At 39.8% G+C, this 15,350-nt stretch overlaps 1 protein-coding gene across 3 annotated transcripts in view; it reads left to right on the forward strand.

Annotated features, from left to right (window-relative positions):
- The window catches only part of rab11fip3 (RAB11 family interacting protein 3 (class II)), a 34,051-nt gene that overhangs the window by 6,913 nt on the left and 11,788 nt on the right, over positions 1 to 15,350 (forward strand). For all 3 annotated transcript variants that reach the window (XM_044336985.1, XM_044336984.1, XM_044336986.1), the window contains exons 2-4: positions 5,344 to 5,437; positions 9,227 to 9,303; positions 12,191 to 12,363. In XM_044336985.1, coding sequence (XP_044192920.1) covers positions 5,344 to 5,437; positions 9,227 to 9,303; positions 12,191 to 12,363 — 344 coding nt within the window. The remainder of the gene's footprint in view (positions 1 to 5,343; positions 5,438 to 9,226; positions 9,304 to 12,190; positions 12,364 to 15,350) is intronic.

A 15,350-nucleotide genomic window follows, 5' to 3' on the forward strand; every position in this document is an offset into this window, starting at 1 on the left:
GAGATAAAAATGGTTTGAATAACCTCCACGCCTGAGCAGCTCCGATTAGAGAAATTTTACTGTTGGCCATGGTGGTAACACAAGTATTTTAGCAGTGCGGTTGAGAAAACCACAGAGCTATAATTTGTATTAATTCATGAGGACGTCCATAAATAACACTTGGAAACAAATGTAAAATTTGAACTGCCAGTAGGAATGTGTGCCAAGTTGAGGTGGGGTTTAGGTCAGATCAGGGTGTCATAGGGAGGTTTATGAACAGGAATTATTTCAAAAAGTGAGTAAGTGTTTTTGTTTACTTCAGAACTTCAGTACAGCAGATCAGTCTATTTTCCTTTTGGTGTATTCTTTCTGCTAAGTCTATATACAACATTCTTCAGTCAGATTTTCATATTCATGTTAATATTATGGCTCATCAAGGTCAAATCAGACATAATCCAGGAAAGTGGTTGCAGCACTCTCTCAGATTTTGTTCAAAGTTTGTCTATATAATATTTGGGTCCCAAAACTAAGGCCTGTACAATAATTTTGTTCGATTCCAGTCTCAAAAACACCTTATCTGGGAAGCCATGTTTGGGCATTAATATCTTGAAAAAATCCTATTGATTTTCAATAAGGCCCTAGATTTGGAAAAAAGTGCAAAATTCCTAAATGTGAGTGAAATTGAGGGTATTATAAGCCCATTTTTTGCACCCATATGGTATCAATCATTATTTTTTTATTCAAATACAATCTTTCATTAATTTTGTGCCAATATTTGAAGTCTCTACCACTAATGGACATGAAGATATGAATAAAACATGGCATGGTCACTTTCACAGGACCAAAACGGTATGTGGGGTAGCTAGTAGGAACATGAAAATTCATGTGGAAATAGCTTAATGTATGTTCATTTAGTGTACAAAGTGCCAATGTCCTTCCATGTTCCCTTCATAGATAAATATACATAGTTACAGGCATAGTTTTAACTCTGGGGAAAAAAACGTCCATAATGAAGAAGCAAGATCTTCCCTTATTATCTGTACTTATTTGTGTCCCAGCCTCTGAAATATTGATTGGAGTAAAGAAATACATGTTTTCTGTAGGCTCATTTCACTATAGTTCATTAATAAATAATTATAAACACATCCAACTCAGATATTCCCACTGGAGCTTGAGAGGGCCATTTAGGATACCACTTATACCTCCTTATAGAGGAGGTTTTATCAAAATATTTCACTTGTTTTCAATATCCAGGACCCCACTGGAGACACGGTTCCCATCTCAAATGTGCTCTATTCCACTGAATATACTGAAAACATGTTTATCCTGTATTTCGTTCAGTTCCTATGATGCTGGAATTCAATAATCATGGAAATACTGAGGCAAAAAAACTGTAATCCTGAAATTGACGTTTTTCTGCCAAAGGTAAAATATCTCTCAAATGTGTGTCTATTTTTGTATGAAGGAAAAATGGAAGGACATAGTCACTTTGCAGACTATATGATACATACATTAAGCTATTTCCACATGTATTTTTATGTTCCTACTAGCTACCCCACATACCATTTTGGTCCTATGAAAATGACCAAAATATGCCACCACACCTTGTTTTATTTATAATACCTTAATGTTCATTGGTGGTAGAGACCTCAAATATTGGCACAAAATTGATAAAAGATTGTATTTGCAGAAAAAATAATGATTGATATCATATTGGTGCAAGAATGTTGGTTTGTAGTACCAGTTTGTGATGTGGTTTTGGGACCCATTCATGATATAGGCAAGGTTTGAACAAAATCTGAGACGGTGTTGCGACATCCTGGTTTGACTTGGAATGACCCTTATAGTTAGAGTCAAGGGCTTGGAGTACTGTAGGCCTAACATTTGTACTCTCCTGTACCTCTTTGCAAATATCCCAGAGACATGTCAGAGACAGCAGGAAAGTATTCATGTAGGTATTTGCATGCATGTTCAGTCAGCGCTTGTGTGCTAAGCATGCAAATGTTTTCTCCAGAATTATTCCAGGATACGATAGTGACCACGTGCATACACACACATACTGCATTGTGTGTGGTTTGAAGCGTCCTGTAATCTTTAAGTAGAAAACCAAATTACAGTCCATGATATGTCAGCTGCCAAACATATTGCTCTGTACGAGAAACAGGACTCATGCTCGCTCATTTGAGCTAAATCAAATCAATTCCCCCCTGAATACACATCACTTACTCTTTCATTATTTTGATTTGCAAGTGCTTTCCCTACCAGTTTCACTGTGTTTTGTGATATTTTTTGCCTGTGTTTGGAACATTAGAAGCTGACCTGCTGAAGAAGGTTTTGAGGAACAACAGGGGGGTAAAAAAAATTGTCCTCAAAAAGTGAAATATTCCGCAGGCATGGGTGTTCAGCTATTGAAAAGATCTTTCTAACCACCACTCAGTGGTTTCACTCACTGGTTTGACCCTCATTCTGCACAAAAGCCATACTGAACTGCATTGTGGTGGCAGCTCTCTGTCAGTCGACACTCCCAACCCTACTTTAGCCAGCCTCCCTCCCCTCACCCGCTGCTTTTATGTACTGCCCCTCTAATCCACAATGGAATGTCCCATGCCCTGAAACGTCCCCTCTCTTGAGTTCACTTTGCGCAGTAATGTTTCATATACCAAGATGATTTGATTTTTTTTTTGTTGTCTTTTTCCACTTTCGATCATGGTTATCAGTGTTTTTGTTCAGGAACTGTTGTAAAATCCCCTCCAGGAAAGTCTCTCACCAAAGGGTATTCTTCTGCATGGGGTTATGCACAACAGCGGTCTGTGTGGAGGCGGTCAGGCGTGCCCCGGCACTGATTAGACACAAATAGAGGAAACAGAAAAACCACAGTGCCTTCACTGCTCCGCTAAGCAGGGGAACTGACAGAGTTGCCTTTGAATTTCACTTTTCTTTATCTTGGCCTCATCACTATCTCTTAGGACAGTGCTTGTTAGGTATAATTATGTATGTTGTATATTATGTAATACAGTAATATGATGAAGTACATTTTAAAAACAAAGGCTAAAATGTTAAATTTAGCATTAAATGACAAAAAACAAAGAAGCAATTTGTAAAAAAGATGTCCTGCAAGTGAACACATATAACATGTTGAAAGATCCATGCAAAAAAACACAATAGAGGCAGTCTGAAGGTAAAATATACACAGATTACACACTAACAATCAAATCAGAGATGAATACATTAATAAATAATGTGTGACAAGACACAGTGCTATCTACAACATGAAATAAAGAGAATGCTAAACAGGATAGACTCTTGAGTAGTTTGTTAAAAGGGCTAGCTTAACAGCTATGATGAGACCTTTCCTGGGTCTTAAGGCCAAAAAAACCGACATCACAGTAACCTTTAGTTTATAGGTTAGACCTAGAAATAGCCAGTAGGCTCTGTTAAAAGACCTGAGGGGCCTGGCACAACTGTACACACTTAATAACTCTGATGTAGGCCATGGATAACTTCCACAGTATAGTGCCTTTAAACTGCTGTGGTGACTTTGGCTTCACAGTGGTTTATGTAGCTTTAGTGGTGGTTTATTATGCTGCCTCAGTCTCTTACTGCAGACACAGTAAGTAAAATTAATTCACTGTTTATTATAACTGTAATGTAAAAATGTCGACATGATCAAAGACCCCCATTCTCTAATCACACCTCGGTTCTTTCACCTCTCCCTGCAGAGGTGTTTCTGAATAGCGGCTTGGAACAAAATAATTTCCGGTGAACTGTGATGTTCCATTGTAAAACGGAAAAGTAAAAGCTGTATTGAAACGCCTACCACTGACCTCAGCCACTGGTTTCCTTTTTACAAGTTGAAACCTCACAAGACCCTCTTTCTTCACCAACCCTCTCTCTAGCTTAAAGCGAACCTGCCTACTGTATGAAACATAGCAGAGATGGAGCCGGATGAGCCTTGATTCCACATACTAAACTTATCATTGCAGCGTTAACCACCATTCAGTGAGACCAACCACTCCTCTCCTCTCACTAAACATAATACTGGGTTTAATTCACCAAACCCAGATCATAAGCCAGCGGGATTGTTGGATTGGGTTTATTAGGAGTATCAGCCTTCTCAGCCTCCTGAGTCGGAGATCAGCGCCGCTAAGCAGATCAGCTTGTTGCTTGTTTTTAATGTGTAACCGATATAAAAAGTGTACAACAAGGGAAGCCGCGCAACAGAATGAAAGTCTCAGTAAAATGACCACGTTCACATTGTGTGCTTAGTTTCACAAGAAAAAAAAAAACCCACAGAAACCTCACCCGACATACTCTCAGGCTCCCTCCCAGCTAATTTTGTCAGTGATACACGCCTGAAATTATACTGTAATAATGGGTTAGTGTAATTTTGCGATGGATGGCATTTGGCTTAGTCTATTATTTGTGTCAATAGATTTTGATTGCTCGGCGCCACTGATAATTCAGTCTTATTCCCAGGTTAGATCTTTGGAAGTCAGATAACGACAGTAGCTTTAACCTGGCTGATGTGCCGAGAAATTTGTTCAGACTTTCTCAACACAGATTTGATTATATTTCATTTCCTACACTTGGAGTCAATTTTCACCTTTAAAAAAAAAAAAAATGTTGCTCCTGGTTTTTTTTATGCTCTGAGGTCCTGTAGTTACCGAAGCACATGTCCCCTTGTTGCCAGGTTACTGACTGTAGGAATATACGCTATGTAGGAGCACTTATGTAACCATCCGCAACAGAGCATCTAATGTGAAAGAAACATTCAACAAGTCCTCTTTTATTTATTGCTTAAAAATGCATAAGAGTCTGTGTGATGAAAACACTTTGCAACTATAAAGGCTTCAGTAACATTTGTCTGTCTGTTTTTTTGTCTTGTCATATGCAGTGTAGACAGTGTCCTTTGTACACATTAAAATCCATGTAAACTCAACATTGCCCTGAATCCAATAAAATCACAAATACATGACGTCTGCAAAAATAGATTTTTTTCTGGAGGTCAGAAGTTTTGTATCAGTGACTTTTTGCCTTTGTAATCAAAATATTATTGGAGTTCACATAATCTGCGCCCTGCAGTAAAACTGTCATGTGAGTTTTAGAATGAGGTCATGCAGAGTTTTTTGTATCTTATGGCTCATCCAGCGTATGATTATTACATTGAAGTCAGTATGCAAAAATCGCAGCCAAATCAGTGGCTCCTGTACAGAAAACTTCCTCTTACATCATTCATGGCATCATCTTGAAACATCTAGACAGTCAAATGATTGGGCTATGGGAGAGTTTTTTTTTTTTTTTTTTTTCTTTTCCTGTTGCCATGATGAAATTAGTTTTGAACGTTTTGTTATTTTTATCTTTCAGGTAAAGGATCTGACCAAGTTTTTGGATCCCAGTGGCCTGGGAGTGATCAGCTTTGAAGACTTCCACCGTGGAATCTCTGCTATTAGCAATGGAGGTGAGTCATCAGATACACCCTGTGTGTGTGTGTGTGTGTCCCCAGTGGTTTTAATTATTATTTAATTATACTTTCCCAGATTTGGTATGTCTCATGTAGTCAGAAAACCTCTTTCGTTGCTTTCCCCTTTACACTCTTGACCTAGTGTCCCCTTTTTGTGGACTCAATCAGCCTGTTGTCTAAGACTCTGGAGGTTCCACTTTTAATAAAAACCTACCTACTAAAAATATTCTACTGACATAAAAAGGTCTTTCTCGCACCATTTGCAATAAATGCGATGCACGGTGACTCCATGTTGTGTGCACCGATGCTTTTACTGTAGTATTCCATTTATAAGAAAATGTTATCTTTTCAGTTTATCTCTACATTTTTGCACTAACCTGCCGTTAACCTAATTCTGGTGCAAAGAACGCCTCAGCAGCAAATTCACACATCTACATTTAGTCCCCAGCATCTGGCTCCATCTCTCCACATTCCCCACGGCGCCAAATATTGTTGTCAACACAGTATGTTCACATCCATCGTTCAGCTGAGGTGAGGTTTTGTTTTTTGTTTTTTTTTACAGGAAAAGCAGAAGACTGACCCAAATACTTTCTTACTGGACTCAAAATGCTCTTATTCTTTCTTTGATCATTTTGCTGCCCTCCTGGTGCATTTTTTTAAGCAAATAAAAACTGCTGTAAGTTGTAAAGACTCAAATATTTCCTCTTTTAAATGGGAACAATGTGTATCGTAAGCCTGTGTTGACAGCTATGCCAGGTTTTGTCAGGCTTCACATTATCTCTTGAATGGAAGAATTTAAAGTTTCCTAAAAGAAAACATTTGAGACTTTTCCTCCTGCTGCACCGAATGTCAATATCAAATTTACTCTTAAGTTTAAACTCTTTTCTATGAGCACGCGAGTAAGTGAAATATGCAGGGTGGATTTATTTTATCGGATCGACACCCCAAAGTGACATCATTACAATGAGTCTCTGCAGCAGCGCTCACTGGCTCCGTTGACATCCTGTACAGCTTTCGGTGGCGTCACCGCAATAGTGCGCTGCTTGCCTCAATCCGCTCATCCTATTGATATGTAGAACTGTTTCCCAAGGCTTTCTGGGTTGCATAGCTCCGGTTACTCAGAACATTAATAATTAATTCACTGGAAATCATGAGATACATGTCCACATGGGCTGATTGGCGAGGTTTCAGAGCACGAATGGGAGAGAGAGATGGGGTTTGGGCAGAGAGTCCTATTCACCTAAATAATTAACTGTTTTCTCTGTGCTGTCCTCTCTGTTTCTCCCTTGTTTCTCTCCTTTTTTGTCAAGTAAATAGTAGTAAATAAAGGTAGTCTCAGAAATCCTAGAAGTGTCACTGACACTGTGTAGGAGCGTATTGACATGATTGAAATGTCTTCTTTTGTCCTGATCAACAAACCACAATGCAAAGATTCAGTTTACTATCAGAGAAACCAGAAAATATTCACTTTTGAGAAGCTGGAACAAGATTTGGGCTTTTTTCCCCCTTAAAGCATGACTCCAAACAACTAATCAATTGTCAAAATAGGTGGGGATTAATGTAATAGTTGGCAACTCATAGATTACTTAACTAATCATTGCAGCTCTATTTACAACATGAGCAATTTGAAATAATTTGCTTGATTGACGGTTAACAAATATCTGTCGTATATTAATTGTGAACTTCATATATGACAAAGTTGATTTGGTGTGTTTTGGTGGCCTGTTTAGCTAACACACATATCCTGTGACCATGATGTCATGAGTCTGAAACCAGTCTGCTTTTGTCACGTCACACCTCTCTCTCTCTCTCTGCACTTATAACTATCTAGTCAGTACTAAAATGCCCCAAAAATTGTCTTAAGACAAAAGAATTTGCTGCATGTTTCTGTAATTTGTTGTCCTGTCTTTTCTGCCTCTCTTCAGTATTTTCTGTGTAATGAGCAATGTGAAGCAGATATTTCCAACTGTAAGACAGTTTCACATTAGTGTGTGAAGATCAGACCTCTACTGTAACTTCCCAAGTCGCTCACACACTGCTGTCAAAATTCCAGTATGCTTGTAAAGGCAGCATACACTTTTTTTGGCCCCCTGTCAGCTAAACTATTGATTTTTAGGTCCATGTCATATTCTCTTACCATTGTTACCACAACCCCCACTCTAATCAGAGAGAAAAACCTGCTCTTCCAGCTCCCAAACCAGCTGTCTGGTTTCAAAACAAACTCCAATACACTCCATTTTTATCTTTTTGTTATTTCATTTCTGAACCACTTGTTACTGGCAGGGGTACCTTTTAATAAAGACAGACCCGCAGGCTATGGAAATGCCTCGTCTCCCTGTTGTGGCTAAGGCATGTGTGGAACAAAACAAGTTAGTCATGAAAATATCTGTGTTCCTCGGATATTTTGACTTAATGCCAAGAGACTGCAGGTGTTCAGCCCGAACAGAAGCCAGGTTCTCTAGCGCAGCCTCGCTCAGCGCAGGCAGATTTCAGTTAAATGGCCTGCAATGTGTCTCGAAGAGCAATGGGTTACATAAAACCAGGGGGCACAAAAACCCTTGGGTCTACTGGCTCCGCTTGAGAACACTGTTTGTGTTCTATTCTCTCAGTAGGGTGCTATTCACAGCTCTGTTTACTAGATACAGGAGCCGCAGTGGCTGATGGGACTCCGTCTTGTTGGTCCGTCTCGGGTTACACTGCTTGACTGCAGGTGTTTTCAACAGAGGCCTGTATTGACAAATTTGAAGTGTATATGGGTTGCATCTTGCCCTTTTTATTGGTTTATTTTGCCCATACACGTATTACATGACATTCTATAGCCCTTGAAATCTGAGTGTAAAAGTTACATAACCTTTACAGCCACATGAAGATTGCTGACTGTAAATATGCTAAGTGGGGCAGCTAGGACACAAACTCTTAAATGTGCTGATTGCATACTTAAGCAAACACATTAGAGGCAGAAATGTCAGCTTGTCAAACATCCTGTTAAAAATGGAGTCACCTTTATTCCTTTGCAAAATAAGGAGAAATTGAAAAGTGTTGCAGCTTAATTAATGTGTTTGAGGAAATGAAAAAGCAATCCCCAAAATGATTTACTTCCTCATTTAAGTCAAATCTGAATTTTAAATGAAATAATCCGGTTACATAATCTAATTTACATTTGTTCTCAACTAAAGGTAGGGTCCAGAGGTTGTTATATAATTTTCCTCTGTCACATGGTAGATTTTTAAGAATCTGGCAGATATTTGAATCAACATTTTAATAGTTTTAACCACAAAATGGAGAGTAAATAAAGTAATATCTATGATAGGAGGCTGTGTCATTATCATTTTAAGTATTTCAGAAAAAAAATGGACACTGGTTGCTGCATATTCATGAATATTATACACATGTACACAATGCAAATGCATATGTGATAATAGGAACGCATTTTATTGCAATTTTTCATTACAAGGTTTTGATTATTAGTTGCATGTTGCATAAAAAAGGAGAAAATTAATCACTGTAAAAAAAAGATTTTTGTATTAACACTTGAATACTTGAATTGTACTATCATGATACCTATTTATAAAACATTCACATTCATGGATTTCCCCACTCACTGCTGTAGTTCCCTGTACCTGCTGTGACCCCTTCCATCTCCTCTGTCTTCATAATATCTGTTTGTTTGCACATGGATATTGGTACTATACACACCAGTCCTGTGTTTGTTGAACCTTCTTTGTTCATTGACTTTGTGTTTATTATGCACACATTCAACCTGTCTTCTTCCTCTTCTATCTACAGGTCCAGAGCCGCAGCTTTACAATGTAAACTACAGTCCAGGGGATGGAGCTGTGGGCTGTCAAGAGGAATATGATGAGGTGAGGCGCCGTACAAGAGGCTTAGCCTCATTCTAGTATGTGGTCCAGTTGTTTTGCCTTCAGTTCCGATTGGCGCACACAGCAGCACAGTGTGAAGGTCACAGGCTGAACTCCCTGTGCACTCTCACTCTTCCCACTGTAATTCACCAAGTGGCTTGCAGAGCTATCATTACCACTCTGTGAATATTCCACAGACTGAACACCCTGGTTTGGCCGACACTAAATAGCATCTGGCACGCTAGACTTTTGAGTATTCTCTGACAAATATTGAATTAGGTGGAATGTGCCAGAGTTTTTACATGTGTGTTGACTTGTGTTTTTACAGTTGTGGTTAGAATATCTGGAATTCCTTTCTCCTCTTGTGCACGGAAGATGTATATTTAACCATCATTGTTGCTGGCCTATGCAAAACTGAAATGTTTCTGCTATTGTGTGCACTTTGTGCAAAACAGAACTATAATTGCAGATTGTTTTAGTGGCTGCACTCTACTTTACGTAGTATCGGCGCCCTCACTCGGTATGGGTTAGAAGTGCAGGCCTAAGTACTACAGTCAAGAGTGCAAATGGATTCCCTCCTCCTCAATCCAATTTACTTGCTGCATGAGCTGATAATTGTATGACTGAACCAGGCATCCGTCTGAAACACATGGGCAAAAAACCTAAGACTAAGACTAGTCAATCTATTACAAGAGGCACTAATACAATGTCTGATGTATTGTGGAGTTTTATTGGATTCATTGACTGCTCCAGGGCTCCACAACACAGTGAAGGCCCTGCTACTAGTGTTTGACATAGAAAGTAGAGATCTTTCATATATTTAATTGATAAAGTACCACCTAGTTGACCAGGGTGAAATAGAGATAATTGATGTCAGAGAAGATGTTATGATGGTGCCCTATGAAGAAATAGATTGAACTCCGCTCCTGTAGTTATTAATAGCACCTGAATGATGTGTGATATGGCTCAAATGCTTCATGTACCCAGTTATGTTGCTTTAGATGTCTCAGTAATATACAGAAAAAGTCTAAATGTTAATGTCTGTCCAGATTAGTATTTCTGCTGGGGTCTAATTGTTTAGATGATCAATGGTTACTTATCATCATTTTATTAAGTGCTGAAGTGTTTTTGGTTTATATTCTTATTATTTATGAGGTCTTTTATTGTAATATTAGGTTTATTTAGTGTTGGACAGTTTTTGTTTCAAATGTAGTGCAGCTAAAAAAAACCCCCGACATCAAATAGATAAAAAAAAATGGCCACAAACAAAGAGAGATGTGTTCTTAACGAGAAAATAAGATGTGAATCTGAACTACTAGTGTAATGGGTCCATGGGTTTATGAAATATTTTCTACATTAAATAGTCGGGTTGCTGTGTCGGCTGTTTACTGAAACCCGTAAGCAGAGTTTTGTGCATGTTTTAAGTAGGCGCCACACCTGTGTCCGTGGCCTTGTTTTTCCCTTGGGTTTTCTGGCAGAAAAGAGTTCCTCTCTCTCAATGACCGTGCTGTTCTTGCCCTGTTTGCTTTCAAAACAGGCAAGGTGAGGCTGAGGCCTGGCATAAGAGAAATGCAACGCCCCATCCACCCTGTTTTTCCTTTACTAAATTTTCTCTACCAACTTTCACATTTCCATCTCATATTTAATTCATACACAACAACAGTAATGGAGGGCCTAAGACATGCCATAACCCGTGTTTTTGCGCTGCTAAAACTAATTATGAGCTCACTTTGATTGTGTGCCAACAGAACACTAACATGCTGTGAAGTTATAACATTCTGAAAGGCAGACAGTTATGGCAGGTTGTTGTGATGTATAGTCCTCATTCACTGCGCAGCCAGAGACCTGTAGAATATGGCTTAATGATTTATTCTGTCACGCCGGGCCAGGAAGTGGAGCTCCTGGGACCTAAGAAAGATTAAACAGTAGCCGTGTGGTGTTTTAACTCTGGGCTGACGGGGAGAAAGGTTGACTGAGCATTACAGCTGACTCCTGATACTCTTTGGACTTTGTCTCTGTCTCCACCCCTTTGACCACCCAGTGGAGCTGGATGAGGTGTTACTTTCTTTTCCGTTTCCCAAACACACTCTCTCTCTGAGAGTGAAGGTAAGGAAGCATTAGTAGGAGTGATTAGTAGGCTCTAATGGCAGGCCAGCTTTCCTGTCAGTGACAGCGGGCAGAGAGAATAGTTTTGGGCATGGTGGATAGCCCTCTGGGCCCGACTTCTCCTGGCGCTTCGTTTATACTGGTATGTTAAGCTTTCCAGCATGACTCACCTGTCTTGACTTCATTGTTGTTACAGCCCTGACACCGTTTAATTTGTACTTGCTGATAGCATCAGTTGTTGTTTTTTTTATATCTGTCCAAAGGTTTTGTGTTGAGCATTTGGTGTTTGTTGCTTAGAGAGCCTTAAGCTTGCTCATTTTGTTGCTTAGAAGTGTTGATGCAGCAGGTTTTGCTTGGAACAGCCTTCTGAAACGCAGCAGAATGCCTCTGAAGTCTGTTTATGCTGTATGATTTGTTTGGTTGTTGGCGTAATTGGCATCAGTAGCTACTGGCTAGACTTGAAGACTCAAAATAGACCATCTTTGAAAGGTTTATTGTCTGCCTTTTCCTTCACACACATGCTAAATAATCCTGATTTAAAATACACCTGATGGCATTTTTCATTGCTAGAAATGTTACAAGAAGGAATCACCATGGATCTTCTTGTTAATCTTTGTAATGATGGTAGCAGCTTGTTGAGCCAAGTTATTATTTTGATCATCATATATGACTATAGAAAGATATCAATATGTCCATATACGAGCCCTATTGTTATATTTGTAAATGATTTGTTATATTTTGATGGGCATATTGTGATAATGTTATTTTGTTTCTGTTACTGCAGCAAAATGAGGTGACCGACAGCGCGTACCTGGGCTCCGAGAGCACTTACAGTGAGTGCGAGACCTTCACCGATGAGGACACAGGAGCCCTCGTACCCCCCGAGATGCATGAGGATGTGGAGACGGACAGCGGAATCGAGGCAACGCTGCACGACCCTGAAGATGGTGGAAATAGGTCAGTATAAATCGGAACCTTGGCCATATGCACAACGTCAATTTTGGCTATTTTGCCTATATTTCCTGGACATCCTCAGCTGTAGGGAAATACTGGCATTGACCCTGAATGACTTCTGTGATACTCGTAATCCATTTGTCATGTGAACCAGATCAACGTAGTCGTCATAATGCTGTGCGTAATCGCAGCAGGCGAATGCAGAGCTTGCTGTAAATGTATGTCAAATCTCTCAGCTAAGAGTTAGCCCTGGAGAAGCACCGCACTGCCCCTTCACACTGGTCACATGATTTGCGAGTCTTTGCATACCCAATGCTGGATCAGTGACTGCTCGGGTTCTATTTGGGTCACCAGACAGGCAGATTAAACAGAGGCAATAAATAGACAGCTACCACTTTATTGACCTAACACCTTAAATTCTCCTGTATACATCAGTGGGTAGAAAATCAGTCAAACATATCTTATTATTCTTCTGCGTTTGAGTTCCGCAACATTTTCCCGAATTGCAGCACCTGATGTACTCATGCACCATGTACTGTCACAGGCAGTTGGAAGTAGCATTCCACATATTTAGCCTGTTGATGTTTTGTCTGTGTGGCTAAACAGGAAAGCTCATTCACAGATAACTTGAAATGTGTACAGTATAAGCACCAGAGACCTTGAACACAGAAAGCCCTTCCACCATTCTTTTCCCAAGCTGCTGTGTCTAAGCGAGTCATCATTTTTATTGACTGGAAAGAGACTGAGATCTGCTCATCTTTTCTAAATTATCTGATTATGGCATAAGATGTTAATGACGACAGTAAGTGAAATATTTTTAATTTAACCCCTTTTAGGTTTGGAAGAATTTGACAGCTGTTGTTCAGGAACCACTTTTGACTCTATTCATTTTTCAGTGTCAGTGTCACAGTTCCTTGGGATTAGAGTTGGATTATTTTGTTTTGCTTACTATAATGTTCATTGGAGGTTAATATGATCAGCTGGAAAGTGCCCAGATATCCCAGTATCTGTCAACAGCAGCACTGCCTGCTCAAAGTAGTCAAAAAAAGGTCATCCTCTTTACTGACTACTGGGTTAATAAACTGCATTCCAAATCTCTTGCAAATGCGCTGATGTTTCATGCTGACACGCAGCTGTCAGTCAGTGTGACACAATGTTTGAGTTAGTTTTTGTCAATGACTTACTGATTTCATGTTAAAATTTTAATTCTTACTGAATCAGATAAAAATGGTATTGACCAGATTGAATTACCGTCAGTAGATGTGATAATGGATTGGTTTTATGTATGATCAGGGTGTAAAGGAATTTGTCTAAATTAAAAAGGAGGGGCACTATTCTATTATGGCTTTAATAATGAGAAAAGGTTGCTTTAATGTTGTCTCTTTGGGGAAAGTTATTTCCATCTTAGAAGACAAAGTTGCACCACAGTAACCTGAGGAGGAGGAGAGTAGTGAGTCGTGTTGAACCAGGAAGAGAGTAACTGTCTCTTGATTGTAACTCTGTCATCAATTATGAGCAAGTAGGATGAGTAGGACGTGTTAAATGTTTTAAGGTGTCACTGTTTTAGAGATAAGGTCAAAGCTTGAACATGTAACCCAGTTCTTTCATTTTGATTGGTTGAATAAGTTTGCTACTTTAGTACTACTACTACTACTTTACTTTTATCCTGATTTGATACATTTTTTTTGTATTGTTAAGAGAAGCTGCAGGTTAGCTGCTGCAGGTTAGGTCTATATGTCTGTACATGAGTTCTTGTTGATATAGTATTTAGGGCAAAGACAGAGGAGGAAGTGCAGAGCACTGAGGCCTTAACTGCTGACTGTGTGACCTGTCTGTCCGGCTTGATGACGGATTGGAGTGGTCTGCCTGACAGGGATATGTTTGGACTTCCCATTCCATGATTGACCCTGAATTCCAGGAAGTGTTGAGTTAGCTCTTTTATTGTTGTTTTCCAGTTTTTTTCTTTCTTTGGCATGGAATAATCTGACTCTCACCCTCTCACTTATGCCGTCACTCTTTTAAGTGTTTTGCTGACTGGGACACTATAACAATAATACTCTACGACCTTTATATTCTCTCTTTACCAAAAATTGGGAAACTCATTGCTCACTAGCTTGCCAGAATGAAAAAGCGCTCCCTGTTGATTCATCAGCGACGTCATCATCATTGAGTCTAGTTCCTATTAAATGTGGGCAGGTTTCTCATATCCAACTCATGTGTGCTCAGAACAAGGCCTTTCTAAACCCTTTTAAGGGTGTTTCCAAGTCAAAAACAATTTTCTACTTGCAGTGATTCAACATTGACTGATGTTGGGGGGCAAAGGTCAGTAACTAAACTGAGTTTGTGCTATGCAACGTGGTTAGTCTAGCTAGCTCTAGAGTCTGCAGCCAAAGACATATTCAGTGTAGGAGTACTGGATTGGGGATTAGGAATCTAACAGGATTAGCCTCCCCCACCCTCCTCTGTCCTACCCCTGTGTCCCCACACACATTTGGCCCTTAGACAGTCAGCAGGACTGTCGGCCGTTGCTTAGCCTCAAATCTGATTAACCCACTCACAGTCAACCCTTTCTGGTACAGCCTCAAGTGTACGGGGTAGTACAGACGATGCACAATCAGTCACCGGGCACTGTAGATTTGAAGCGCATTAGGACCACAGACTCGGCTGTTTTCAAAGGCCCGACCCTTTGTTTTGTCCAGGTGGAGAGTCGTGGTTTTGTTTTGAATCGGTGTAACCCGTGAAACTTCAGGATTCCACTCTGGTTGTCTGGAGTTTTAACTCCAGTTGCTCCTAGGCTTTCACGCCAGGGCAGCGGAGGGCGTTCAAAGATGCGTTCTCTTTCCTCACCATCCCTCAATGTGAGGGACCTCAGTGTGGGGCCAAGTAGTAAGAGCCTGAGTAAAGGGTAAGTGGCTTCAAAATTGGTCGTGTTACTATTTAACCAGTTGAGCCAAATGTTTGTTTAGGGCATTACTGCAGCAAAAACTGCA

This window comes from Thunnus albacares, chromosome 20 (genome assembly GCF_914725855.1).
Source record: "Thunnus albacares chromosome 20, fThuAlb1.1, whole genome shotgun sequence".
Lineage (NCBI taxonomy): Eukaryota > Metazoa > Chordata > Actinopteri > Scombriformes > Scombridae > Thunnus > Thunnus albacares.